This window comes from Peromyscus eremicus, chromosome 4 (genome assembly GCF_949786415.1).
Source record: "Peromyscus eremicus chromosome 4, PerEre_H2_v1, whole genome shotgun sequence".
In the NCBI taxonomy this organism is placed as follows: Eukaryota; Metazoa; Chordata; class Mammalia; order Rodentia; family Cricetidae; genus Peromyscus; species Peromyscus eremicus.
Genome location: NC_081419.1, coordinates 14,975,901 through 15,002,816, shown reverse-complemented (window position 1 = coordinate 15,002,816; position 26,916 = coordinate 14,975,901). Strand labels below are relative to the sequence as shown.

At 49.1% G+C, this 26,916-nt stretch overlaps 1 protein-coding gene across 2 annotated transcripts; it reads left to right on the top strand.

Moving 5' to 3' along the window:
- The first annotated feature begins 27 nt into the window (after positions 1–27).
- Rabl6 (RAB, member RAS oncogene family like 6) lies at positions 28–26,547 on the top strand. 2 transcript variants are annotated; one of them, XM_059260315.1, is made up of 15 exons: positions 28–276; positions 5,882–6,016; positions 7,033–7,080; positions 10,829–10,881; positions 12,559–12,650; positions 16,075–16,215; positions 16,611–16,716; positions 20,954–21,057; positions 22,208–22,536; positions 22,809–22,962; positions 23,758–23,967; positions 24,058–24,325; positions 24,691–24,862; positions 25,401–25,459; positions 25,579–26,547. In XM_059260315.1, the coding sequence occupies exons 1-15, from the start codon at positions 147–149 to the stop codon at positions 25,774–25,776; spliced, it is 2,199 nt and encodes a 732-aa protein (XP_059116298.1). In that variant the 5' UTR covers positions 28–146; the 3' UTR covers positions 25,777–26,547. The 2 variants fall into 2 exon arrangements, with proteins under 2 accessions (XP_059116298.1, XP_059116299.1); XM_059260316.1 differs by lacking the exon at positions 7,033–7,080.
- The last annotated feature ends 369 nt before the right edge of the window (positions 26,548–26,916 follow it).

Genomic DNA, 26,916 nt, shown 5'->3' with positions numbered 1-26,916 from the left:
GTCGGGCCTCGGCTTGTGGCCGCGCCTGCCTCGGAGGAAGCCTGGGCCGGCCGGACATGGTGCGAAGCGTGCTGCACTGCTGCTGCTGCCGCTGCCGCTGCCCCTGAGCTCGCGGGCCGCACCCGGCTCGCACGTCCAGCAGGAAGATGTTCTCGGCGTTGAAGAAGCTGGTGGGGTCGGAGCAGGCCCCGTGCCGGGACAAGAACATCCCCGCCGGGCTGCAGTCCATGAACCAGGCGCTGCAGAGGCGCTTCGCTAAGGGGGTTCAATACAACAGTGAGTGCGGGCCGCGCCGTCGGGCAGGCCGGGGCGGCTGGCGGCACCTGGGGGTGTCCACCCAGCCCTAGAGGACCGGGGTGGACGGGGTCCCTGGGCTCTGAATAATGGTCGCTCCTTGAGGGCCGTCACCTGACAGGAGACCTCCAGAGGAGAGCTGTGCAGCGACACTGGCGGAGCAGCGGTGGAGGACCCTGATTGGCGCGGGTACCCTGCCGACAGAGACCATTACATAACGCGAGGGTGCACGCGCGGGTCTGTGGCTGGTGGCTGCGTGCCAGCCTGCCTCCCCTCCGGACCCCGGCGCGTGCTCGCACTTGAGTCTCCTGCAAGTCGGTCGGCGCTGGCATTGAGCCGTGGGATTTTTTATTGTTGGTCACTTCGAAGCCGGTTTGCAAACAATAGCCACCACGCCACACGTTCTCACCTTTTTTTTTTTTTTTTTTAAAGAAGAGTTTTGTAAGGGATATATTTTTTAAAAGTTCCAAAAGGCACTAACTGCATCCCTGGCCCCACAGGAAGAAAGGTCCGCTCTATCCTTCGTTATAAATTATGTATGTATGCAGCTAGAAGCGGACCGTCCTCTTGACCTCCTTAGACTTTTTCCATTTGCGGGCTCTTTTCTAGGCAGTCCCCTGGTCTGACATTGTTTACTTCTCAACTGTTTGTATACTGATAGGTTTTTGACCCACACTCCCCAACACACTACGTACTGCTCACTTTAATCGGTGTCTTTCATGGTCAGTGATAGTTGGGTAACATTATGAACTGTATTAGGAGCAAGCACTTCATACCTGTTAACTTGAAAGTTTGTATTGGTCAGTGATAGTTGGGTAACATTATGAACTGTATTAGGAGCAAGCACTTCATACCTGTTAACTTGAAAGTTTGTATTTCTCTTGAATCTACAGAAGAGAATATTAAGTCGAAATATTCAGAGGTTTGTGTTCTTTGGAATCTACATTTGGATTCCTTATTTAGTTTTATATAGTATTACTTGAAACCTAATCCTAGAAATTAGGTCTGAACTGGAAGTTTCTCACTTTCTAAACCTGCTCCCTACTGACCCCGCCCCCTGGTGGTCCTGATAGGAGGGACCTAAAAGAGCTGCTTTTCCAATTTTCTGAGCTATCTTACTTAGAGAAACTAACCAGTCGTACAATAAATACAGATTCACAATTCTTGTGAGTAGGAGGCACAGTTAACTTGATGCTTTCCAAACTTTTAATTGTCTATTATAGAATGCTGTCCTCCAGGGTCACAACAACCTTTTTTTTTTTTTTTAATGTGTCAAACTAATAATAACTCAGACAGGGTGTGGTGACACATGCCTTTAATCCCATTACCTGGGAAGCAGGGACAGGTGGATTTCTGTGAGTTTAAAGACGTCCTTCCTGGTATATCTATGGAGTTCCAGGACAGCATGGGCTGCACAGTAAGACCCTGTCTCAAAAAAGCCATAGAAAAAGAGCAAACTCCAAGAATTCCAGCGTTTTGACACACCCGCAGATCACCACATCATTGTGAGTTGTCTGAATTTCAAAAGCAAAAAGAGGAAACCATGCAACCAGAGTAGAGAGACCATGTTCCAGAGAACTGATGCCAGAATGCTGCTGTTCAGTGTGTGATTGACAACTTGCTGAACAAAGATTCCTGCAAAAGTAAATACTGAAGGGTATTCTTTAGATAAATGGAACTTAAGCTGAAAAGATAGGCATGGGATTTAAAAAAAAAAGCAAAGGTAAGCAAAGGAATGGGTTCATATGTGGTAAGCCCTTAAATAAGCAGTGATTATACTAGTCATGGGTAATAATGGTTTTTATGGGCAATTGGTTTTTTGTTTGTTTGTTTTTTTCTTTTTCACAATATTGAAACAGTTGGAGTCAGCCCCTAGTACAGAATGGAATTGATCAGAGTTAAGGCATTCAGATTTGGGAAGGAGGGGTCCGAGACAGGATATTACTATGTAGCTTTGACTGTTCTGGATCTCACTATGTAGCCCAGGTTGGTCTCGAACTTGTAGATACCCACCTGCCTTTGCCTCCCAAGTGCTGAGATTAAAATGGTACACCACTGCAGCTGGCATGGCATTCAGAAATTTGTTAACCCTAGATAGTAAGTGTGAATGTTAAAATGTAGATACAACTCTTCCAACTATATGCCAGGCAAAATGAGGAAACGTTTTGCCAACTTAATAAAAGGCAGAGATGGCCGGGAGGAAACTATAATAGTAACTTAAAAAGTACTATTTAAAAATGTATTTATTGGGGCGATGTGCATGTGTTGGTGTACATGTGACAGTCAGAGGACAGCTTGTAGACGTTGTTTTTCTCCTGCCATGTGACTCCTGGGCATCAAACTAGGGTCGTTAGGCTTGGTGGCAAGCGCCCTTCACTGCTGAGCCATTTCGCCAATGTCACTTTTTTTCTCTCTTTTCTGTTATTGGAGATTGAACCTAGGTTCCCACTGAACTAGTACACTACTGCTGAGCCACATCCCCAGCTCCTAAAAAATTACCGAATAACTCCATTTCTTTTAGTAGTCACAATGCAATCAAGAAATTGAGGGTGGGGGAATTCCCTATAATTGGGCGATATGATCTTTGAAAGATACATTTAGGCCAGGCGGTGGTGGCGCACGCCTTTAATTCCAGCACTTGGGAGGCAGAGGCAGGCGGATCTCAGTAAGTTCAAGGCCAGCCTGGTCTACAAAACAATAGGATAGCCAGGGCTGTTACACAGAGAAACCCTGTCTCAAAAGAACAAAAAGATACATTTAGAATATAACAGCAAAGGGTTGAAATGAAAGAAAAGGATCCTGGGTATGTCTGACTATAAGAAGACTGCCCAACTATGGTCTGGTCAGCTGTAGGTTCAAAATTGTCATGCAACACACACTTTGAGGTGATGAGAATGGGTTGTAGTAAGGGAGGTGAAGGTCTGTATTCTGTGTTTTTGTTTTGTTTTGAAATAGAGTCTTACTATTCTGCTCCATTTGTTGAACTTGTATGCTCATCTGGTCTTCCTGTATCAGTCCCTGAGTAGCTGAGACTACAGGCATCTACACCCAACTCTCAGGTTTCTTTTTGAAGCTTAAAAGCTGTTCTTTATTCTCCAATGGCTACATATGGGACAGTCAACTTATGAAAAGTAAAAGTTTGTCACTCTGGCAGCAGAGGCAGATAGAACTCTGTGAGTTGGAGATCTGCCCGGTCTACTTTAGCTCTGCAAAGAGTAGAGGGGCATGTAGATTCCATTCATGGCCTCTTGGCCTGTTGCTTTGAACCTGTGGCAGCACGTCATTGTGGGAATGCATGGTGAAGCAAGACCACTCAACGTGTGGCATCGAATATGTGCTGTAGGGAGAGAACCCAAGTCCCACTATTGCCTCGGATTCCACTTTTTTTTTTTCAAACCTGTACAATGTGTGGTTTACTTGCATGTACATCTGTGCACCCGAAAAGGGCATCGGATGCCCTGGAACTAGAATTACAGGCAGTTGTAAGCTGCCATGTGGGTGCTGGGAATTAAAGCTAGGTCTTCTGGAAGAGGCTTTTAACTACTTAGCCATCATCTCTCCAGCCCTAGGTCCCACAATTTAAAGGTGACCTCCTAACAGAATCATGTTAGGACCAAACTTTTAACACATTGGCTAGAGTTGGGGGGATTTAAGATCCAGATGGCAACAGTTTCCAAATAGTTTATGAGTCTGTGAAGAAATTACTTGGAAATTAGAAAGTACTTTCTGTGAGCGTGGTGGTGCAGGCCTTTGATCCCAGCACTTGAGAGGTAGAGGCAAATCTGGTCTACATATCTAATTCCAGGCCAACCAAGGCTACATAGAGAGACTGTCTCAAAAGAAAGGGATGGGGGTCTGGAGACATAGCTTAGGGGTTAAGATACTGGCTGATTTTCCAGAGGACTCAGGTTCAATTCCCCGTACCCACATGCCAGCTCACAATAGTTTATATCTCCAGTTCTAGGGGATCTGACACCTTTTTCTCCTTAGGAGCCTGCATATACTTGAGGCACATAAACTCACACAATCACACATACATACGCATAAAAGTAAAAGGTCTTTTGGTTTTGGTTTTGTTTTGTTTTCCGAGACAAGGGTTCTCTGTGTAGCTTTGGAGCCTGTCCTAGAACTCGCTCTGTACAGGCTGGCCTTGAACTCACAGAGATCCATCTGCCTTCCAAGTGCTGGAATTAAAGGCGTGTGCCACCACTGCCTGGCAAGATTTTCTTTTTTCTTTTTCTTTTCTTTTTTCTTTTTTTTTAAATTTTTTTAAAGCAAAACACAAAAAATATATCTAGGGCTGGAAAGATGCTTGGTGGTTAAGAGTGCTTGTTGCTTTTCAGTAGGACCTGAGAGAGACTTTATTGGAGCTTACAGTGGCAGCAGGCAGGTGGGCATGACTCTGAGAACTTACATTTTATCCACAAGCAGCAGGCAGAGTTTTGTTTTTGCGGATGTTGGGGATGCTAGGTGGGGTCAGGTACATCCTAGGACTCCAGCTGAGCTATGAGGCCAAGGTGGCCATTGGCTTCTGGTACTATAGAATGGTTTGGAAATGGGGAGGCACTTGACTGCAGGCAAACTAGACAACCTAGGATAAAGAAGCAGGTTGGCAGAGGAACCCACAGCTTCGCCTTGCTTTACCTCTTAAGCTTCCACATCTTTCTAGACCCTTTCCTGACCTGCCCTTGGAAGTCTTACAGACAGCCTGAACCTCCTGCCCTTAAAGGTGTTTTGGTGGCATTATTAACCCTCTCCATGTCCCATGGGACTGCCCAGGAAGCACCAGCCTAACACCTATGCCTTCCCTGCCCATCTCAGCATCCTCAGTCATTCATGACTCTTGTCACACCCACCTAAGGTGTCAGTCTTCCCAGCCAAATGCCAAGCCTGTCCCCACTCTCTTTTGCTCCTATTCTTCTTGGCTTTGTTGACAGCATCAGTTCCATACTGCTCTTTATTACCTTTTCAAAAAGCCGAGTGGTGAGTCTGTCTAAAAGGTATAGGGGCATAAGGACAACACCCTATTCTATTCACCTGTCCCTGCCCAAAGCCAGCAGGGAATTCAGGCCTGGTAAACATTGGAATGAGTGAAGTAGGATACAGACTTAGACAAAACTGCACCCAAAACATCAGAACTATGAGAAAAACAAGTAAATGGAAAACTAAGTACTGGGGTACTGTCATGGGCCCTGCTCTTCAATTGGTCAGATCAAGTCTCTGTGCAGCCCAACCCTGATCCTAAGGGTACCTGGCAGTCCCTCAGAGTATATGACTCTAGGAGAAAACCAGGCCCAGAGGAAGTCCTCTACTGCTACCTCCTACCATCAGCCCTGGCTTCTGTTCTTGGTGCTACATTCTGCCCATTGCCGAGCACCATTGTACGTAGGGAGAATCTGTCCTGCTGAGCTACAATTGACCTGTTGGGAAGCTGCTGGCATTCTCACCTATTCTTTCCCTGCATGCCAGTCACCTGAGAAAAATACGAATTCAAGGTGAGATGGGAGAGATGTGATACTTTAAAAGTTTTTAAAGTGTGACGGATTAATCTTCCTTTCTCTTTCCCCTTTGCCTATCCTTGCCCCAGTGAAGATTGTGATCCGGGGTGACAGGAACACTGGCAAGACTGCTCTGTGGCATCGACTGCAGGGCAAGAAATTTGTGGAAGAATACATCCCCACCCAGGAAATCCAAGTCACCAGCATCCACTGGAACTACAAAAGTGAGTTCAAGGCTTGTAATAGTTCAGGAACCCTTTTCTCCCTATGCAATAGAATGTCCTGCCTTCCACCCTGGTTCTTTGAAGGTACTTTTCTGAAACTGAGAAAACAGTACCCATGTGGGAGGCCCCACCAGTTAAAACTGCATGCGTTTTGAATCTGTGAAGTTCCTCCACACTCGTGCCTCAGGCCCAGGACACTCATAGTTGGAAGTGAAAAAGCAAGGATACACCTTCAAAGACTAGAATTGCCTGGACACCTCTAGGAGCACACCCACCCATACACATCAACAGCACACATACCTGCTTTGCCCCATAGGAGTGCATGCTATGAACCCTGCAGGTGCTCATCCCTGGAGAATAGTGTGACTGTTTTACCCCTTGTCTTCCCCTTCTGGGTCCTGGGGTGGTCTCTATCCTTTCAGCTCCCTTAGCCTCTAGGACATCCCAGAATGGAAAATTGTTGCTGAGGAGGGGTTGAGGAGATAGCAGGAACTTGGAAAGCCGTTTCTATTCTCATGAGGCAACTCAGGACTAGCAGTATCAGAAAAAGCCTTAGGAGACTGTAGAACAAATGGCCAGGTAGGTTGAGGGCTGCAGCCAACGTGGGCCTGCTCAGATGGCCCAGCATCAGCGCTGTAGCCTCTAGCACTGACTTGCATTCTTACATTCTGCTCAACCCTCACTGAATACTGACCAGTCAGATGAAGAAGTGAACTTGGGGGAGAAGTGACTTGGACAGCTGCATTGCGTTTTTTTAATCTGTCTAGGGTGTGAGCATCCACTTAGGTACCTGGACTGGCCCAGGGACCCACAGGCTACTGAGTGTGATGGCTTTGTCTGTGGGCCAGTAGATGTATTGCTCATGCCAGGGCCTAGAGGAACAGCCTTGCAAACCCTGCAGCATGTATTACAGAGGCCCCAGGAAGCTAGTGATACCAGAATACCCCTGACCCCATTTGGGAGCCCAGACGGGGCTGTGATGCTAGGCACTAATCTGAGAGTTTTCCTTGTTTCAGCCACTGATGATGTAGTGAAAGTTGAAGTCTGGGATGTAGTTGACAAAGGTAAGGTACATTTTCTCCTTAATGCTTAATAGATTCTAAATAGGGCCCCTCCTTGTCCATACATGCACCTCATTTGCGTGTCCTCACGCCCATTACTTCTGGTCTGGTTATTCTCTCTCGGGCCCCATGTCCTACTTAGCCTTGTCACACAGAACCACTTGTGGTTCAGAGACATGTCACAGGCACCAGCTATATCTACTCAAGAATATGAGAGTTTGGGGGTTGCTACCAACTATTAATGTCTAGGTTACATCAGAGTCCCTGTCTGATCCTTACCTGATCTAGGTTCTGGATCCTAGTCAATTCCCTCCCTTGTCTGGTAGACACGGTAGATGTGCAGCAGTGGACCTGTTACATATATTTTGAGTATTTGTTTAGTTACTAAACAGCTGACCATTGGAAGGTCTGGGTATGCTTAAAACCCTGACCCATATGAAGCTGTTCTCAAAGCCCTCCTGTGTGTTTCCCTTGGTACCCATAGTCACACCGGTTCCTAGAGCCTTAGTGGTTTGGCAGCCCTGCTGAGAGAGCCAGAGGTAACCTGGACACTCACAAGACACCATCTGTCAGATACTCTCTTACTAGGTGATGGCTTAATGCCAGCCATGTTGTTTGACCATGATTAATAATCCCTCTAATGAAAACTTGTTTTCACAGGCAGACACCCACAAGGCTCTTGTCTGACTCTGGTCCAGTTTATAGCTACCTATTCTACCTTGTGGCCTGGGGCAGCCCTAATTATTGAGATGGATAGTCTAAGTGCAGTGCACCAGCACAGTAGAAACATGCAAGACTGCATGAATCAGGAAGGCTATGAGAGGTGGGGGCAGAGTCAAGTGGAGTAAGAGCACATCTTGGGCCGGGTGGTGGTGGCGTACGCCTTTAATCCCAGCACTGGGAGGCAGAGCCAGGCGGATCTCTGTGAGTTCAAGGCCAACCTGGGCTACAGAGTGAGTTCCAGGAAAAGCGCAAAGTTATTCAGAGAAACCCTGTCTCCCAAAAAAAAAAAAAAAAAAAAGAGCACATCTTGGGGCCAGCACCCTGGCTTGTTCCAGATTTCCCACAAGGAGTTTTTTTGTTTGTTTTTTTCCCACATGGAGTTTTCATTCCGTTTAGAGAGAAGGCAAGGTGGAGTTGCATGTTGTTACTTCAGCCTATCTGTGTCATCCATGTGATGGAGGTTAGGGACCTATATATAGCATTTCTTATAGAATGGGTCACCAAGTCCAAGTCCCTAGCTACACCAGCCACACAGAGACTTAGTCTCATCTAAACGTGTAGAGGGCATCAGCAGAACTCCTCAGAGTGCACTCATGAGAGCATCTGATCTCATTCCTTTTTTTTTTTTTTTTTTTTTTTTTTTGGTTTTTCGAGACAGGGTTTCTCTGTGTAGATTTTAGAGCCTATTCTGGAACTCACTTTATAGACCAGGCTGGCCTTGAACTCACAGAGATTCACCTGCCTCTGCCTCTCGAGTGCTGGGATTAAAGGCGTGCACCACCACCGCCTGGACTAATCTCATTCTTATCTTTTGTTGGGTCATTAAGTTCCTCTGTGATCCTAGGGGTGAGAGCTCATAGTCTTCCCTGGTGCTGAGGTTGTGTGTGTGTGTGTGTGTGTGTGTGTGTGTGTGTACACGCATGCAGGTGGTTCTAAGCACTATGAAATCACACACCTTAGCCTCTGACCCCTCACAACCCCTGACTTTGTAGGCACCACCTTTGACCTGACCCCTGGCCTCATCAGCATGGCTGAACTACATGTCCTTCAGTTCCAGGACTTTGTAGGAAGATGTGTCTCCAGGGCTCTGGTTTCTGGCACAGGGTGTGCTTTCTCCTCCCTCCTCAGCCAAGTTCCTTTTGAGTATGAGTTTGGGTCAAGTGTTGAGAACAGCTAAAGCCACTTTTTTCTGTGGTTCCAGCAGTAACACAGCCTAGTTGGACCCCATCCATTGAGCCTCTGTTGATCTCCGTATGTCTGTACACTTCTGCATGCTTGTGTGTGCATCTTTGGAGCATTGATAGGTGACCTGCTATCTGAGGCCCATCACTGGATATACTGTGATGACAAGAGTCATATCCACATGAAGCCATCAGGTGGCTTAGGTCAGCTATCTTCCACAAGCCATGAACCCATCAAGTCAGGAGATACTTGCTGCTGGTCCACAGAGGGGCCACCACATTGGAACCAAAGTGCCTTCCTTGTCTCTTGCCTCTGCTCTTGTCTCTATGCCTCCCCCTGCTGCGGTGGGAGGCACTGTCCTAGAGACAAAGTTTTGAAGAGTGGGGTCAGAAGTTGGGTCTAGCTATCAGATGGGACCATAATGCAGCAACCTCAACCTCTCACTCAGGACCCTTCAAAGTGGCATGCTATGCCTTCAGTTGGCCCAAGAGCCCATGAAGCAGAGGTTGCCACCTCCACTGCCCAGGAGTCATCGAGCACCTTTTTTCCCACTGTGTTAGACTCAAACATCCTCTACCCTCCCACTCTCAGGGATCCACTCATACATATCCTTGCTCTGATGAAATCAGGCTGGATCCCAGCAAAGAGCGGTCCTAACTCAGGGAGTGCCTGCATGCTCATGGCTGCTATCACCCATTTGCCAGAGGGGCCCTTAGAAAGGCTCTTCTGCCCCATCCCCCCACCTCCCATCCCCATGGTCCACAGTCTGCCTAGTTCCCACAGCAGCAGAGGACCTTTCAGATGTGACAGAAGTTAAAGTAACTAAGAGCTCAAGGGCAGTGGGTAGGTTCTCCAGAAGATTGGGCCGCTCAGCAGTGCTCACAGTGCATGTTCAGAAGCTTTAAAAGGGAAGTTTGATGGAAAGCAGCTTGGCAAGTTTTTGCTTACTCTGGCCTCCCAGACCTACCAGCTCCTGTCCAACACTTTCCTTCTGCCCCAAGAGTAGTTCCCACAGACACTACAGCAACTTGTAGGTAGTTGCTGCTTGTGCCAGAGGCTCCTGACCTAAGTGTGGCACACCCTGAATGGCCCACCTGCCATTCAGCCCATGAGGGTCAGACTGAAACATCCACTGCACCCGAGGGGGAGAGAGGCTGACTCCCCAGACTGACCAGAGTGTAAAGGTGTTCAGATAGGACTTGGAGAGGGATACGGGGTTGGTGTTTTAAGCAAATAAACTGAGTTTGTTCTTGGGGAATATTTGTTTGCTATGGAATTCCCAAGGTTGTGAGCAGCTCATTTGCCCAGTTGGAAATTTAGACATGAAAGGAGGGAAGGACAGTGAGTGATGTATGTCATCTTGTTATCTCTAGATAGCCAGACCCCAGACAGGACCTGTGGCTGTCTGTCACATGAAGTACTTTGATAACCAGACAGGTAGTGTCAGGTGGGCTGGCCTTCCTCTCTGTCCCTGTGTGCTCATGCCATAGTGATACAGCAGAACTGTGGAGGGAATTCCAGATTTGGTCTCTCTTAGCTTTGACCCGGTGGAAGCCCTTTACCTCATACTGACTTCTATGTCTCCATGGACACTGGGCTGTCAAGAGAGACCCCTTTCCTCAAGGCAGGTTGGACTGGGCATCTTACTTCCTGGCCTGTCTGTCGGCTGCTGAGGCCTGCACTTCCTATCCACTGCTGGCCTAGCTGTTTCACACAGTTCCCTCTCTCTTAAGGCTGAGTGGAGCGTTGTGGCAGGTAGGATGGGTCCAAGGAAGGATACTCCCCCACTTAGGCAAATCCTGGACCCAGCAGTTACATTCCTAATTTGTGTTTGTCTTTTAAAAAGGAAAATGTAAAAAACGAGGTGATGGCTTGAAGACGGAGAATGACCCCCAGGAGGTGAGCCACATTGTCAGGTGGGTCTGTGTCAGTGTCCTGAGCAAGGTGCCTGTGGTCCCTCAGGGTGGTCTCCAACCCTGCAGTCCCGGCCTCCTGAATGTTCTAGTTATGCCACAGCTGTAGTAATCACTGACTGTCCTTCACTACTCTCAAGACCCGTGCTGCCAGTGTTCTATTTCAGGGTTGCTGATTACTTAGGCTACCTGCCCTATGTGAGTGATGGCTGCTCTGCTTCACTCTGCAGACATCGCAGGAAACTGAATGATGTGAATGGCCTGTCAGGGGCCACATTTTACATCTCTGTCACAGTGGCTTTGTCCTTAAAAGCACTGGCATATCTTGGAGATGTGGCCCTGGCACTCCAGGTGGGGCTAGGTGATCTGTGTTTGCTCCCCGCAAGCTGTGACACAGTGCACATGTTTGTGTGGTCCCTCGACACACCTGCCTGCCAGTTGTTCTAGAGAACTCTGCCCTGTTTTCTCCCTCTGTGAATAGAAGGCCTCCTTCCACTTCAAGGCTGGAAGCTTAAGTGATACATACACCCTCCCTGGCCCTCTTCCATGGAGTGTGTGTTCTGGAACACATCTTGATTGATTTTTTTTTTTTTTGATTTTTGTACATTTGTTGACCTTTTCGTACACGCAGATAATGCATTCTATTTGCTCTCTACCTACTCTCTTAACTCCCTTCTACCCCTGTCATCCACTCCTTTCTACAAGTCCTGTCCATCATTTCCCTTTTTGGTTTTGTGACCCATTGATGATTTTTTGTTGTTGTTGTTGTTTTTCTGGTTGTCGAGACAGGGTTTCTTTGTGTATCTCTGGCTGTCCTGGAACTCACAGAAATCCACCTGCCTCTGCCTCCCCAGTGCTGGGTTTAAAGGCCTTCTGCCTGACCACATGTTTGGAATTACCCTAGGCATTTGGTGTGCTTACTATTCGGTACACAACTGAAGATAATACCTACCCTCCCTGGAATCCATCAGTAGCCGGTAGTTTAACAGGGGTAGGGCCCCTGAGAGCTGACCTCCCTAACCCATGATTGGCTGTTAAGAGTTTCGGGCTTGTGCAGGCCACCACAACTGCTGATAGCATTTCACAGTCCTCTCAGTCTTCCAGCTCTTAGATTCTTTCTTCTCGCATTATTTCATGATGTTCCCTGAATCTGGTTTGGGCTATGCATTCAACTGTCATTTATTCCCAACACCTTGAGCAGTCAAAAAGAGATTTTTCTGATTAAGGATGAAAGTAGTGTTTCTCTATGGATATAAACATGTTTAGAATGTAGTTTGGCTCCATGCCAGTTAGCTAAAGAACAGCTGTGAACCCACCCACCCCCACCCAGGACCTATGACTTCCCAGCTATGGGGTTTGACCAGGTTGGACGCAGCGTTGAGTTGTTTTTGTTTTTCCTCTGGAAGCCGTCTCAAGGGCAGCTGACAGCTCCAGTACTTGCTTCTAGGAGTCCTAGGGCAGGCCTCCCGTAGAGATGAAACTTGCTGCTCCAGTTCCCACAGCTAACATGCACACACCCACAAGTGTTTCCTTGTGTTTTTCCAAACAAAATGACTTTTTAGATTAGAAAAGGCCCGTTCTGCATTTGGGGGGTGTTTCAGGGTCCACAGGTGTGGGACTTGGCCAGGGACACAGTCTTACCCTTTCTTCCTCCTGTTTCTAGGCAGAGTCTGAAATGGCTCTGGATGCTGAGTTCCTGGACGTGTACAAGAACTGTAATGGGGTGGTCATGATGTTTGACATCACTAAGCAGTGGTAAGAGGGGCAGGCAGCTGGCAGTGGCTGCATGCCTTCACGTAGTACCATGTGAGTTCTCTGTTGGTGTGAGCTTCCTGCTCTGCCAGCTGTGGGCAGAACCCCTAGATGCTGAGGCATCTAAGCCACAAGATGGGCATAGATTCATACCTCTGCAGAGGGTGGGGCAGGGGCAGGCTGCTGGCCAACAGTGGTAGAGATTAGGTGCTACCTTCCACAACCCCGTTGTCCTGAAGATACCATATAAAATTGATCAGAATCAGGTGGCCTGTTGCAGGGGTGGGGAGGGTACCAGAAATAGGTTCCTACCCACACACTTTCAGGCACCAAGAAGACACAGCTAAGATTCATGACAACAAAGGACAAAGAGAAAAGTGAGCAGTGGGTCCAGAGGTCAGGTGTAAGCCTCCTGAGACCACCAAACTCCCATTGAGGGGGACACCATGAGAAATGTGCTCAGGAGACTACATCACACATCATCGTGAGACTGGGAGCCTTCCTGTCAGAAACAACAGGAAAACACGGAGGAGGCTCCAGATAGCTCACTGGAAAACAATCTCTTAAAATACTGTAATAGCCAGACGTGGGGCTGTACACCTATAGCCCCAGCGCTTGGGAAGCAGAGGCAGGCAGATTTTGTGAGTTCAAAGCCAGTCTAGTCTAGAGAGTTCAAGGGCAGCCAGGGATACATAATGTGACCTTGCTTTAAAAACAACCACCAGCTGGGCGCCTTTAATCCCAGCGCTTGAAAGGCAGAGGCAGGCGGATCTCTGTGAGTTCGAAGCCAGACTGGGCTACAGAGTGAGTTCCAGGAAAAGCTCCAAAGCTACACAGAGAAACCTTGTCTCAAAAAACAAAAAAACAAAAAAAAGACAAAAAACAAAAAATAAATACAACCACCACCAAAAAACAAAAAACAAACAAACAAAAACCCATACATTAAAAGAAGCCTTGACAGCAGCCCTTTTAGAAGTAGCCTTGGAGATTCACCTTGCCTTTTACTCTGCTTTTACAGTTCTATTATTAGTATTACATGTACAATCTGTGGTTGGATTGAAAAAGGCAGAGAAAAGCATTCTGTTCCGTCTTCTAAGACTATCATTGCTGACAGCCAGAGCAAACCAGCTAGATTTCCTGGCCCCATACATGTACAATGGGACCTTATCTGTCTAGTTTTGTACTCACTGGGTGGTGGTGGCACACGCCTTCAATTCCAGCACTCAGGAGGCAGAGCAAGGCCGATCTCTGTGAGTTCGAGGCCAACCTAATCTACAGAGCGAGATCCAGGACAGGCACCAAAACTACACGGAGAAACCCTGTCTCGAAAACCAAAACAAAAAAATAGTCACACACTCATACACCAGCCTCCATCATGTGCTTTGGAGTGAAGTTAGCACTGTGCATGACACTGATTCTGGTTTGAGGGTCCTGAACCTATAGATCCTTGGTAGCCACAGTCTACATTAACGTACTTCCTACGGCCTTTGCATAGTATTTACAGGCCCAGATCCAGCCCTCCCAACCTTCAGGGACCTATATGTTTGCCTGACAGCCTGGCAACTGGCACATGCTAGAATCCTCTCAGGGCTATAGGAGGCAGACTGGGCCACAAGCTCCAGTTTAGCAGTAAACATGTGTCATAGACATCCATATTCAAGGCTATACTCCCCTCTCAGGTACAGAGCAGAGATGTGCATTTTGCCTCTGTGGGTGATCTAGTAGTGGGGACATGGCTTTGCCTCTGGACACTGAAGGCTCCTGTACTCCACTGAAGTGTTCTATGACCTTTGCAATCTAACGTCACAAGACCCTGCAGCTATCGGGGTAATGCAGAGGAGCAGGTAGTGCACTTAAGAGCAACGAGGCGCCGACAGCTTGGCTGAGCATTAGGACCTGAGTTTGGGGCTAGAGTGGATAGGAGGCTAGGCCAGATCAGGAAGGATGTGCAGATGCTTATTTGGCAGCCATGAGGCTTTGTAGGCCCTTGTGCTCACAAAATACCCGTTGTCAGGCCGCAAGGATCACAGTCATTTCTCGGTTTCTGAGATCCCTGGACACCAGCATGTTTGGTTCAGCTAGTACCTGGGAGGCAATAGTCACTTCAGAGCTGCAATTACAGACCAGTGAGCACAACACTCCAAGAGGATACACCAGAGTCAGGAGAGGCTGCCATCGTTACAGGCATGTTGCATTTTCATTGCTTTCTTTCGGCAGGGAAGCTGGGTCATACGCATTTCACTGGTTGTGGGAGGTGTTAGTGGATTTTGTTTGTTTATTTGTTTTTTGTTTTTCGAGACAAGGTTTCTCTGTGTAGTTTTGGTACCTGTCCTGGATCTCGCTCTGTAGACCAGGCTGGCCTCAAACTCACAGAGATCCTCCTGGCTCTGCTTCCCAAGCGCTGGGATTAAAGGCATGCGCCACCAGCGCCACCCATGTGATATTAGTGGATTTTATAGAAACAAGGTCTCTGTGTAGCTTAGGCTAACTTGAAACTAACTATGTAGCCCAGACTGGCCACAAACTCATAATCCTCTTATCTCAGCTTTCTGAGAACCGGGGTTATTAGTATGTACTGTCATTTCTGGATTTTTGTTGTTACTGCTTTTGGTGGGGAGTGGGGGGCAGAGGGCAGGTACCAGAGATTGGACCTTGGGTTTTTACACATGCTAAGCAAGTACTCAGCACTGCATCGAGTCCCGAGTCCTGGTTGTGTCTTTACAAGTCGTTTGGAGACATTGGGTGACGTGTAAAGTGGAGCTGCAGACACTCCCACATTAAGTCAGTCTTGGAGAGGCCAGCAGACTTTGTAGGGGTATGGTTCACTGTAGAATAAGTGAAGCCTTGGATAGGAAAGTAGCCTTCATTGAGGATACTTCAGTGATGGGATCCCTGAAGCAAAGCCAGCAAGCAGGGAGAAGCAGATGAGCTGCAACCCAGCCTCAGTGTGCAGCAGAACCGAGGGGCATGTTACCCCAGGATACGTACAGTTCAGAATGATGCTACAAACAGGTGAGGCTCCAAGCAGTTCTTATTTATTGGTTGATTTTATTTAATTAATTTTGGGGTAGGAAGTTATGTGATAGAGACCAGAGGACAGGAGTCAGCTCTTTACTCTACAGTGTGGCCCATAGATCAAACTCAGGCCATCAAGCCCAGTGACAAGCACTTCCATCTACCGAGCCACCCCACCAGCCCTTGAAGCACTTTCATAGGGACACAGACAAGTGGCACACCGATCAAGGCAGGAGAATGGCACCTTGATCTGGGATGCCTGGGAGAGTCAGTGGTCAGGGATGCAGGCTGAGGTTATAGCACTTGCTGTTCGTTCGGTGGCACGTGCTCTGGGAAGTTAGACAAAGAGGTAGTGTACACAGCATTCCAAGGGCCACCCAGCTAAGGCGAAACACTCCCTCCCTTTTTGAAGGACCTTCAACTATGTTCTCCGGGAGCTTCCCAAAGTGCCAACCCATGTGCCGGTGTGCGTGTTGGGCAACTACCGTGACATGGGTGAGCATCGAGTCATTCTGCCAGATGATGTGCGTGACTTCATTGACCACCTGGACAGGTGGGTGCCGCTGGTTTTGCTCCCGTAAGAAGGTCCTATGTTGTGCTCTCATAGTCTTGGGGGAAGCTTGTAGACAAGGCACGATCTCATCCTGTGTTGGAGACAAAATGTCAGCATCCTGGCCCAGGAAAGGGATTATGGCCAGAGGGTGAGAAGTTCCAGGTCTCTGGTAATGATATAGAAGATGTGAGGACCATATGCCAGGACTGGGGGCCTTCCTGGCCCTTGTCTAGTTCTTCCGATCAGCCCCAGAGGAGTCAGCTACAGAATGTCTTTAGGAACCTTCTGCCAGAAGGAAGCTAAGTAGGCAGGACACCTTAGGCTTAGGTGTAACCCTTGACGTAGGAATCAAGCCACACTGCCCACTAAGTTCCTTTATCTTTCTTTGAAAACAGACCTCCAGGTTCCTCCTATTTTCGATATGCTGAGTCTTCCATGAAGAACAGCTTTGGCCTAAAGTACCTGCATAAGTTCTTCAACATCCCATTTTTGCAGTTACAGGTAAGTGCTTACCAGGTAGGGCAGACAAGTGGGTAGCCATCACTTTTGTGGCTCTGCATAAGGGTTGGCCTTCTCCCTAAGCCTGACAGCATTCTTGGGCACCTTCTTGGAAGCTGGCTACTAACATGTATCTAGTGGGCTGGAGATGGCACACACAGCACTCAAAGCAGCGGGCCAGAAGTGGCTAACATGTCTTGCTCTTTAAGAGCATCCGGAAGTTTCAGTCCACCATATAGAGCCCTTATGCCTCTGTGGGACACTGACTAAAGTGCAGACCCCTTTACCAGATGCACATGTAGCTATGGAGGTCCCAGTCACACAGAGCTATCTATCTGTCAAGAGGCAGGTTCCAAGACATGAAATTTCTGTGACTCTCCATGCAGATGCTGGGCTGACTATACTCTAACCATAGCCCTCTGGCCATCTCATGAAGAACAGAAAACTGGCACCCTTGTCTGAAGCATCAGCTTCCTTGATGCATTTGAGGCAAGTAGGGTGGCCTACCAGGGTGAATAGCTGCACCTACCCTGCTTTTCATTGAGTGTTCCTCTTGGAATCTTTTAGATTAGATGAATAGAAGTGGCATAGGCTGAGCATGGTGGCACACACCTGTAATCCCAGCATTCAGAAGACTGAGTCAAGAAGATCACTTCAAAAAAAAAAAATAAAAAAAAAAAAAAGAAGATCACTTCAGGTTTAAGGCTATGTACTGAGGCTCAGTAAGTGGGAGACCCTGTCTCAAAAAAATTAAAGTGCTGGGCATGGTGGTACATACCTGTAATCCCAGTACTTGGGTAATAGAAGCAGGAGGGTCAGAGGTTCAAGGTCATCCCTAGAATGTAACAAGTTTGGGCTACATGAGACCCTTTCTCAAACACACAAAACAAGCCGGACGGTGGTGGTGCACACCTTTAATTCCAGCACTCAGGAGGCAGAGGCAGGCAGATCTCTTGAGTTCGAGGCCAGCCTGGTCTACAGATCAAGTTGTAGGGCAGGCAGGGCTGTTACACAGGGAAACCCTGTCTTGAAAAACAAAACAAGGGCTGGAGAGATGGCTCAGAGGTTAAGAGCACTGACTGCTCTTCCAGAGGTCCTGAGTTCAATTCCCAGCAACCACATGGTGGCTCAAAACCATCTGTAATGAGATCTGATGCCCTCTTCTGGCCTGCAGTCATATATGCTGTACACATAATAAATAAATAAATCTTTAAAAAAGAAAAAAAAGAAAAACAAAACAAAAAGCAAAATGTTTCAGATATAGTACAAGATGACCATATCGTCACCTAGTCCCCAGTGCCTCCTGTTCATGTTTCTACATTTGTCAAGGCCAGGGAACCAGTGTAAGTCTATAAACTAAACCCAAAGCTCCATGTAGTCCCAGATTCCCCCCAGGACCCTACCCTGCTTAAGCTGTGGTCATTTTCTCTAATCCTGAGGTATGTTGTAGCTTCTGAGAACTAGGAGAGCAGCAGAGTAGGCAGAAAGTGGAACAAGGCTCTGGATTCTAAGCATAAGAACAGAAGACCAATCCTTTTTGGAAACACGAGCTGAAACAGCTTGGTGTGGGGTCTCTGTTGAACAAGAAAGCCAAACAGGCCTGGCTACCTTTCTGGACTTGGTGACCTGTAGCTTCCCCTGAGTGTATGGGCCCTTCATACTTTATCTAGGACACCAAACTCAGGAAAGTAAAGCCTTCCTTTTCCTCCTCTCTATGTCCTTTTGAGAAACATGAGATTCCTGCAGGTGGGGTTATGCTGAGGAGCCGACAGGATCAAAAGGAGCCTCTACTAAATGCCTTCCCACAGAAGAGTCCTGTTGTGAGACAAAACTTTACCTAGGGAGACACAACACGCATCTGCTCACCCCAGACAGGGATCCCAACAGACCAAATTCCGGATACCACCAAAGTCCAGCCTGGTGAACCAGTGAGTTTTATTGGGGTTACTTATAGGAGCAAATGACCCAAAGACAGCTACATCACCAAAGCCCACCCCAGTACAGGTCCTCAGCTTATACAAGCTGGGAACCTGGTCAGTGCACAGCCTACAGGCAGCTCAAAAGGTCAGAGAGTGTCCTTTCCAAGTGACTGGTCAAAGCTGCTTTGTAGCTGGTTTGGTCTGAGTCTTCTTTGCCACCTGTCTCCTCTGACAGTCTTCTTTTCATCTCAGCACCCTTCCCTCTTAAGGGGGACTCTCAGCTGTTATTGCTTACTCAGGCAGGAAGGACCTAGTGAATCTGGCCAGTTTCAGGGACGTCCTGAAGCTGTTTTAGGTTGTTTACCTTCATGCTTAAAGAGCCCTGCAATGTGGAATGTTTCCATCTTGGAGGAAACTGTTAGAAAACAACTCCTCACACTGCTCCACTCTATGAAAGCTTTACCACTGCCTCCTGCCAAGGAGACAGAGAGATGCCAAGATAGTCACTGGTGCTAGAAGCCTGAGCTGAGATCTAGACCAGCATAGCTTTCCTCCATGGTTATTTGCAGGGAATGTGATGGCCACTGTTTGCTGGCAGGGTGGTGGCTACCTGGAAGTAGCCATGGATTGAACCATTCCATCTTGGAGGGGCTGGCTGCTCTTCTAGAAGATGGCTTTCCAATTCCCAGCTCCCACGTGGTGGCTCACAACTGTCTGCAACTCCATTCTCAAGGGATCCAAAATGCCTTTTTGGTTCTCTGGGCACCAGGCATGTACATGGTATGCAGACCAAACATTTATATACATTAAATAAATAACTTTTTTTAAAATGACTTTTTGGATTCAGGATGTAGCTCAGTTGTTAGATTACTTGCCTACTATGCACAACACTCCGGGTTCAGTCCTTCATGCTATATAAGCCAGGTGGGGCTTTTGCCTATAATCGCAGCAGTGGGGAGGTGGAGGCAAGGAAGAAAATAAATTCAACACCATCCTTAGTCATGTAGCAAGTTCAAGGCCAGACCCAGATACAGGAGACAGCCATGAGGCTGGAGAGATGATTCAGTGGTTAGTAAAGCCTGCTGCTCTTCCTGAGTGCCTGAGTTCAATTCCCAACAACCTCATTGGGTAGCTCACAGCTGTCATAACTCTAGCTTCAAGAGATCCAATGTACTCTTCTAGACTCTGGGCATTCAAACGTGGCTTTCACACATACTCACATAAAAATAACAAAAACAAGTCTTTAAAAAACAACTGTAAGGCTGGGCAGTGGTAGTGCACACCTTTAATCCCAGCACTCTAGAGGCAGAGGCAGGAGGATCTCTCTGAGTTCCAGGACATCCAGGGCTGTTACAGAGAAACACTGTCTGGGGGAAGGGGAAAAAAAAAACTAAGTTGAGTATGCTGACACACATCTTTAGTCCCAGCACTCAGAAGGTCAGCTGGTCTGCAAAGCAAGTTCTAGGACAGCAAGAGCTACACAAAGAAACCCTGTCTGAGAAAATAAACTATAATTCCAGAATTATTTAAATCACCAGTTAGTGGTCAATATGCAGAGTAAAGTCTCAGTAGACTTAAGTAATGTATTTAATGTACCTGTCTAGGTTTTTCTTGGTATACCACATCTTTAGTTTTAAATTAGGACCCTCATCTGTCTATTATATATGCCTGCTTGTCCTGAGTGTTGATCTGCATCATTCTCATGTATTTCTTTTCATTTGTCAGAATATAAGCAGACTCCAGGTCTCTTGGTCTGTAGTTACTCCACTTTCTCCATTTGGTTTGTTTGCTCTGTGCTGAAAAGCACTCCCAGTGTAAGCTTGAGGCATGCCCAGTGCCAGGGTCATGTGTCTTGTGATAGCAGTGTCTATCCGGGGGACCTTTTCCAGCTAAAAACGCAGTCCTAGTTCATCTGCTGTCCCTTCACACAGCCTGAAAGCTGCTGTATTTTAAGATTAAATCTAAATGCAAGAAGACATGGCAACTGGACCCAGAGGCTTGAGCTGATCAGCTTTGGTCATCAGGCTAGAAGTGTACGGTTTGCTCAGTTTGTACCTGGGTTTTCACCCAGTTGCCCCTGGGGCTCCCCAGATGTCTTAAACACCTGCTGCTATGGTTTTGTGGCCTGAGAGGCTGTTGTAGCCAACAGAAAGTGCTAGTGACAACTGAAAGTATGATGTGGAAACAGAAGGTGGCGCTTTCTGGTGTGGCTCCGTGTGACTGACCTGTGTCCTCCAAGCCACACAAGCTGACCTTGCAGCCAACCAGACCTCATGCCTCGTAGGAAGAGGCATACTCAGCTATGTCTACTTCCTCTACAGAGAGAGACACTGCTGAGGCAGCTGGAGACAAACCAACTAGACATTGATGCCACACTGGAGGAGCTATCAGTGCAGCAGGAAACCGAGGACCAGAACTACAGCATGTACGTGAGCCAGCAACTACAGATGTGCAGGCCCTGACTACCCTGAGTGGGAGGGTGGGTACTGCACTGTATTGCCAGTGGGCCCTAGTGTCCACAGAGAGAGCCAGGTGCTAAGCTTTGGTCTGCCCCTGTGAGGCAGTGGAGAAAGCACCATATGTGTGCATGCATGGTAGATCAGCCAACCTGAGTATGCTAAGGTCTTGGCTGAAGAACTCAGTGTGGAGCAATCTGGGGAATAGCTGAGTAACATGGCTCAGCAGCTCATCTCAGCCTCTTAGGACAGGTACTCCATGCTATTAGCCAAAGCCCTTCCTGTTCATCTAATAAAGTATTTAGTCGGAGCAGCACTGTCTAGAACAAGTGGATTAATACTGTGAATTGAGCCATGCTGATCTGGGAACAGTTTCAATTTCCCTGCAGCCCCCTGAGTTCTTGTAGAAAGTGAGGGCAGATATTCCTGAGGGTGGGCTGTGTTGACTCTGGCATTCTATACCCCCAAATACTTCGGAGCCAACAGAACCTACAGAGTACTCAGACTTCTGGTATGGTTCCTACATGTGGATCAGCCCAAACCTGTGACTAGAGCAAACTACACTTGTGTGATTAGCAACTCTACCCCACTGGCCATAACCAGCCACACCTCCCTCCTGGTCACTAGTTGGGTACTGTTGACAGCCACTGGCCTACCCAAATCCTGTAAGAATAGTTGGTCTTGAGGGCTGGAAAGATGGCTCAGTGGTTAAGAGCACTCACTGGCTGCTCTTCCAGAGAACCTGGGTTCATTTCCCAGCACCCACATGGCAGCTCACAACTGTCTGTAACTCCAGTTCCAGGGGACCTGACACCCACGGCAAAACACCAATGCACATAAAATAAAAATAAATTTTTAAAAAAAGAATAGTTGGTCCTGGTAGGCTCTGGTCATGCATCTGCTGTGAGACTCAGTTCTCCAGGCTGGTACCAGTATAAAGGGACAGGATAAGCGAGGCAGTAGTCTGGATACCAAAGACTGGGGCAGCTGATTGGCAGGCAGGCCCTATTCTCTACTTAATAGTGTAAATGCAGAAAGGACACTGATGGCTGAAAGTCTTTGAGAAAGAGGTCCAAGGGAAAGCCAGCTCCTCACTTCCTATCCTTTTGCCGCTCCTAGCTTCCTTGAAATGATGGAGGCTCGAAGTCGAGGCCATGCATCCCCTCTGGCAGCCAATGGGCAGAGCCCATCCTCAGGCTCCCAGTCGCCAGTTGTGCCTCCAAGTGCTGTATCCACAGGGAGCTCCAGCCCCAGCACTCCCCAGCCTGCCCCCCAGCTGTCCCTCAGTGTCTCTTCCACCTGTCCCCAAGCACCATCTCCTGTACCCCCTTTGGAGGCCACGCCCTCCTCTGTACAGCCTTCAGCCCCAGCTCCAGCCCAGCGTCGCAGTATCATCTCTCGGCTGTTTGGGACCTCACCAGCTGCAGAAGTGACCCCTTCACCTCCAGGTAGGCCTGGGAGCAGCCCTCTCAACATGTGGTTTGGGGGCTAGCTTCTGGCATCTTGAGCCTCATGTCCCTCAGAGATTGGAATGTGGTCCCTGTGCCCCTGACAAGCTCCTCCCTTGTGGGCCAGTCACTGCCTGGTCCAGTTCTAAAGTAGCCTATGACTTTGAGCTAGGGTGCATGAATTGTCAAGTCCCAATCCTACAGGCCCAGTTTGGGGCTTGCCTAGCGCGGGGTCAGGAACCATAGAAGGAAGAAACAGCATTTCTCTACAGAGCCAGCTCCAGCTCTAGAGGCCCCAGCAAGAGTCCAGAATGTTGAGGATTTTGTCCCTGAAGATGGCCTTGACCGAAGCTTCCTGGAAGACACAACCCTGCCTAAAGACAAGAAGAAAATTGGAGCCAAAGGCCCACAGCAGGATAGTGACAGGTAATGGTGATTTGGTGGAGCTCAGCACAGGGTCCACCTCAAGGGCTAGTCAACACAGCCTCCCCATCCCGTTCATACCTGCATCTCCCAAGACACTGCTGGGTTGTGGACACAGCCTTTCTTGTGCTTGCTTGATTGGCAGTTAGCTCTGAGGAAAGGGCTCAGGCCATGTGCCAAAGGCCTGCTTAGACTAATCACCACCCTGGAGTAGACAGACAGACAGACAGACAGCTCACCCTGGAGTGGGGCAGTTCATGCCCACAGCAGACTGGAGAGCACTGAGCTGGAATCTTCCTCGGGCAGCAGGAACCTTGGCAGATGGCCTAGCAGGGACAGGGCACTCTGAATACATCCTGGCACAGTCTGTGTAGGTAGAGTGAAGGCTACCTGGGTCTTTCCATATGGACCCAGACAAGCAGGCCTTGGCCAGGTCTGGCTTCCTGCAGCTAGCCCTTCCCACAACCCCGTCTGTCTTTTAACAACACCCTAAAATCTGTCTACAGCTAAGCTCTGAGATGACTCCCTCTAGCAGGTCAAATGTTGAATGACTGTTAGCATCTCCAGCATCACCATGTTCAGTGGGGTCAAGCGCTCCTCTCCACCGATTGCCCCATTGGCCAGCAACAAGGCAGTGTTTCCCTCGCTCTCACTTGCACCTGGACTCAGCAGCCCCTGGGAGAGCCCAGGTCTTCCCTCTCGAATACGGTAGTGCAGACAAGGCAGCTCTACAGGCACTGGGGTGGGGACCAGCAGCAGGTAGCCCCCCAGAACTGTGACCGCCCCCCCTCTTTGCAGTGATGAGGAGGAGGCCATAGGAGGGAACCCAATGGTGGCAGGTTTCCAGGATGACGTGGACATAGAAGACCAGCCACATGGCAATTCCCTGCTGTCCTCAGAGCCCATCCCCAGTAAGAACATCAGTCTTTCCAGTGAGGAGGAAGCCGAAGGGCCGGCAGGCCACCCCAGAGTGGCTCCTCAGCAGTGCTCAGCGCCTGAGACACAATGGTATGGGCTGAGGTCCCCAGGGTATGGCCAGCTGAGGTAGTGGCAACCTAGGGTGGCCTCAGAACTCCTGACATTTCTTCTTATGTGAAGGTCCTCCACCAAGGCCTCACATCCACAAAAGAAGGGTGCTCCCACACGAGCCATACCCCCATGGTCAGATGGTCTCACCGCTGGCGCAGGGCCTGACCTCGGCAGTACCAAGCCACCCACTGATGGCTCTCATAGACCCCAAGAAGGGAAGGACAAGCAAGTGTCATCAGAAAGTGATCCTGAGGGGCCCATTGCTGCTCAGATGCTGTCCTTCGTCATGGATGACCCTGACTTTGAAAGTGATGAATCGGACACACAGAGGAGAGTGGTAAGGACAGGCTGCTGGCTGGAAAGCTCAGCCTCCATCCTTCCAGAGATAGAGGACAATCAAGGTCTGTTTCCCAGAGCAAGATCTGAAGAGAGGCAGGAGAGTGTTCCTGGCTCCAGTGCCCCGAGACGTAATCCCTTCTTAACATGTTTCTGAAGCCTGCTGGAGAAAGTGGACAGGAGTCCAGGGAGGGGTCCATTGTCCACATGAAGGCCCTGCTGGTCTTTCTAAATCTGGGTCAGGGTAACCCTCCCATTCTACCCCACCCCAGCCCCTGGATTCCCAGAGGGACTTGCCACCTTGTTTCAAAGGTCCAGGGGCAGTGGTCAGGGATAACAGGTCCACTAGCTAATCTCTCTCTTCAGGAGGCGTTCCCAGTAAGAGAAGACCTCTCTGATGTGACTGATGAGGACACTGGCTCTGCCCAGCTACCCCTCCCCTCCAAGCCCCCAGTCTCTGCTTTCAGACTGAAGAATGACTCGGATCTCTTCGGGCTGGGCCTGGAGGAGACAGGGCCTAAGGAGAGCAGTGATGAAGGTAGGAGGGCCTGGAGCTTGTCCCTCTCATTGGAGCCTGGGATAACTCGGAGGTCCTCATCCTGTGCTAGTCCAGGGACCTGTGCTTAGAAATCCTAGCCTGCCTACCGCTTTTCTTCATCATAACTATGAGAGTCTCTAGAACGGGAGGAACTGCCCAAAATTGCCATCCAAGACTGTCACCCATCACCCTGTTCATGGTTCCGTATGGGTCCCCCTCTGTGCCATCTGCTCTGACAACATTCCAGGCTTTCAGGTGTCCCAGGCCTTTGGGACAGAGCTATTTTGGAAAAAATGATTGCCTAGTAGATGTGCTTGGAATTGCAGCCCAGGGGCAGACTTGGGCCAACTCAGCCCTAAAAGGAGGGAAAAAAAATTTCATCCCGGGCTGGTTCAAAGCTCACCAGCTCAAAAATACATGGGAACACCCTAGATTGCCGGTGGGACCAGGCCTTGGTGGGAATGGGGTATCTGCAGCAGCCTCTGCCTGACCATACGAAGTGGTTGCAGGTAGGAGCTCAGTTGTCTTCCTTGTGCAGATAAAGACAACAAACTTCCCTCTAAAGAGAAGAAGAAAAAGAAGAAGAAAGGCAAAGAGGTACATGCCCTGCCCACCACTGATATCACAGCTAGCCTGGAGAGCCCAGGGTCCTGGAAGGTGGGATGTAGCCTTGTGGGTTGCCCATTGACTCCAGATCTGCTCTTCATGACCTTCAGGAGGAAGAAAAGGCTACAAAAAAGAAAAGCAAACACAAGAAGAGCAAGGACAAGGAGGAAGGCAAGGAGGATCGGAGGAAGAAGAGGAAGCCCCCTCGGAGCAAAGAGCAGAAGGCTGCAGATGAGCTGGAAGCCTTCCTGGGGGGTGGGGCCCCTAGCAGCCGCCACCCTGGTGGTGGGGACTATGAGGAACTCTAGGCTTGCCAGAGGCAGTTGATTGTCCTGGGAAGAGGGGAACTGCCAGTGGCTGATTTGGGGAGGCTGCTGCCTATGCACCCACGTTCCCAGGACCACCCTGCCACCTATGTCCCCCAGCCATTGTGTCTGCCCTCATGTGGTCTGGCCCACTCTACATTGATTTTTGTGCTGGAGACCTTGGTGGTGGTCAGGCCCTGGGGTCAGGCGCTGCAGGTACTGGGCATTAACCCAGCAGAAGCCTGCTCTGCAGGGAGGGAGGGGACAGAACAGAGTTGCAGCTGGTTTGGTGGACCACCTGGTCCTCCCCAGATAGAGCTGCAGCCAGTCCCCGGTGTTTCTCAGGGATGTGCCTGGGGCCGAGAAGGGACCCACCAGGGTCTGTTTACAGAGGCAGGGTGTGGGACTGCTTGGCTTCTCAAATGTCCACCACCCAGCCCCACTCCTGCTTGCCTTCCTGAGCTCTCCCAGGGCCATAGCATGGCTTGGGTTGTGGACCTTCTTCCCCATGGATCCAGAGTAGAGCAGGGTCATGCCCTGAGCACAGATGTGTACTCGGGAGGGTATGGCAGCATCTGCTACTGCAAAGTGGCCAGGCCCCGCACTGGGTAAGGCTGGCAAGAGAACACAATGTACCACCTCTCCTATGGGAGAGGCACTAACAGCTTGCCACTGTGTGCCAGCTGTGCCTCTGCCTGTTGAGCGCCTGCGCAGGTGAGCCTAGAGGGCGCCTTCTTAGACACTCCGCCCAGACTATAAAGCTCTCTGATTTTACTGCAGTGTGTGACTGTTTTCTGGTTCCCTAAGCTGCTTAAGATGAGACCACCCAATCTGGGGGCCGGGTTCCTGGCATGAAGCTGAAGAGCCATTTTGGAGAGGTAGCTCTTCCAAGAGGATCGCTCCACAATGCTGGCCCAAAGTGGTCTGGACTCAGTACCTAGCCATAGCATGTCAGCCAGAGGACCTGCTTGGCCAGGGCTCGGGGTTTACCCCACAAGCTGATGCAGGATTACTGCAGGGAAAGTACCTTGGGACCTCCAGCCCTGGGAAGGCAGTTGTGTCCCACTCTGCTCTACCGCCCTGCCTGCTAGGAGTCCGGGGGCGCCTGCAACTGAGTATTTCGCCCCCGCTGGCAGCTCTCCA

What these genes read in the sequence shown, in the direction of transcription:
- Rabl6 (XM_059260315.1), top strand. Translation starts at nt 147, where the DNA reads ATGTTCTCGGCGTTGAAGAAGCTGGTGGGGTCGGAGCAGGCCCCGTGC. An exon ending in TCCCATTTTTGCAGTTACAG is followed by an intron (nt 16,717 to 20,953) that starts GTAAGTGCTTAC and finishes CTTCCTCTACAG; the next exon opens with AGAGAGACACTGCTGAGGCA. An exon ending in AGAAGAAGAAAGGCAAAGAG is followed by an intron (nt 25,460 to 25,578) that starts GTACATGCCCTG and finishes CATGACCTTCAG; the next exon opens with GAGGAAGAAAAGGCTACAAA.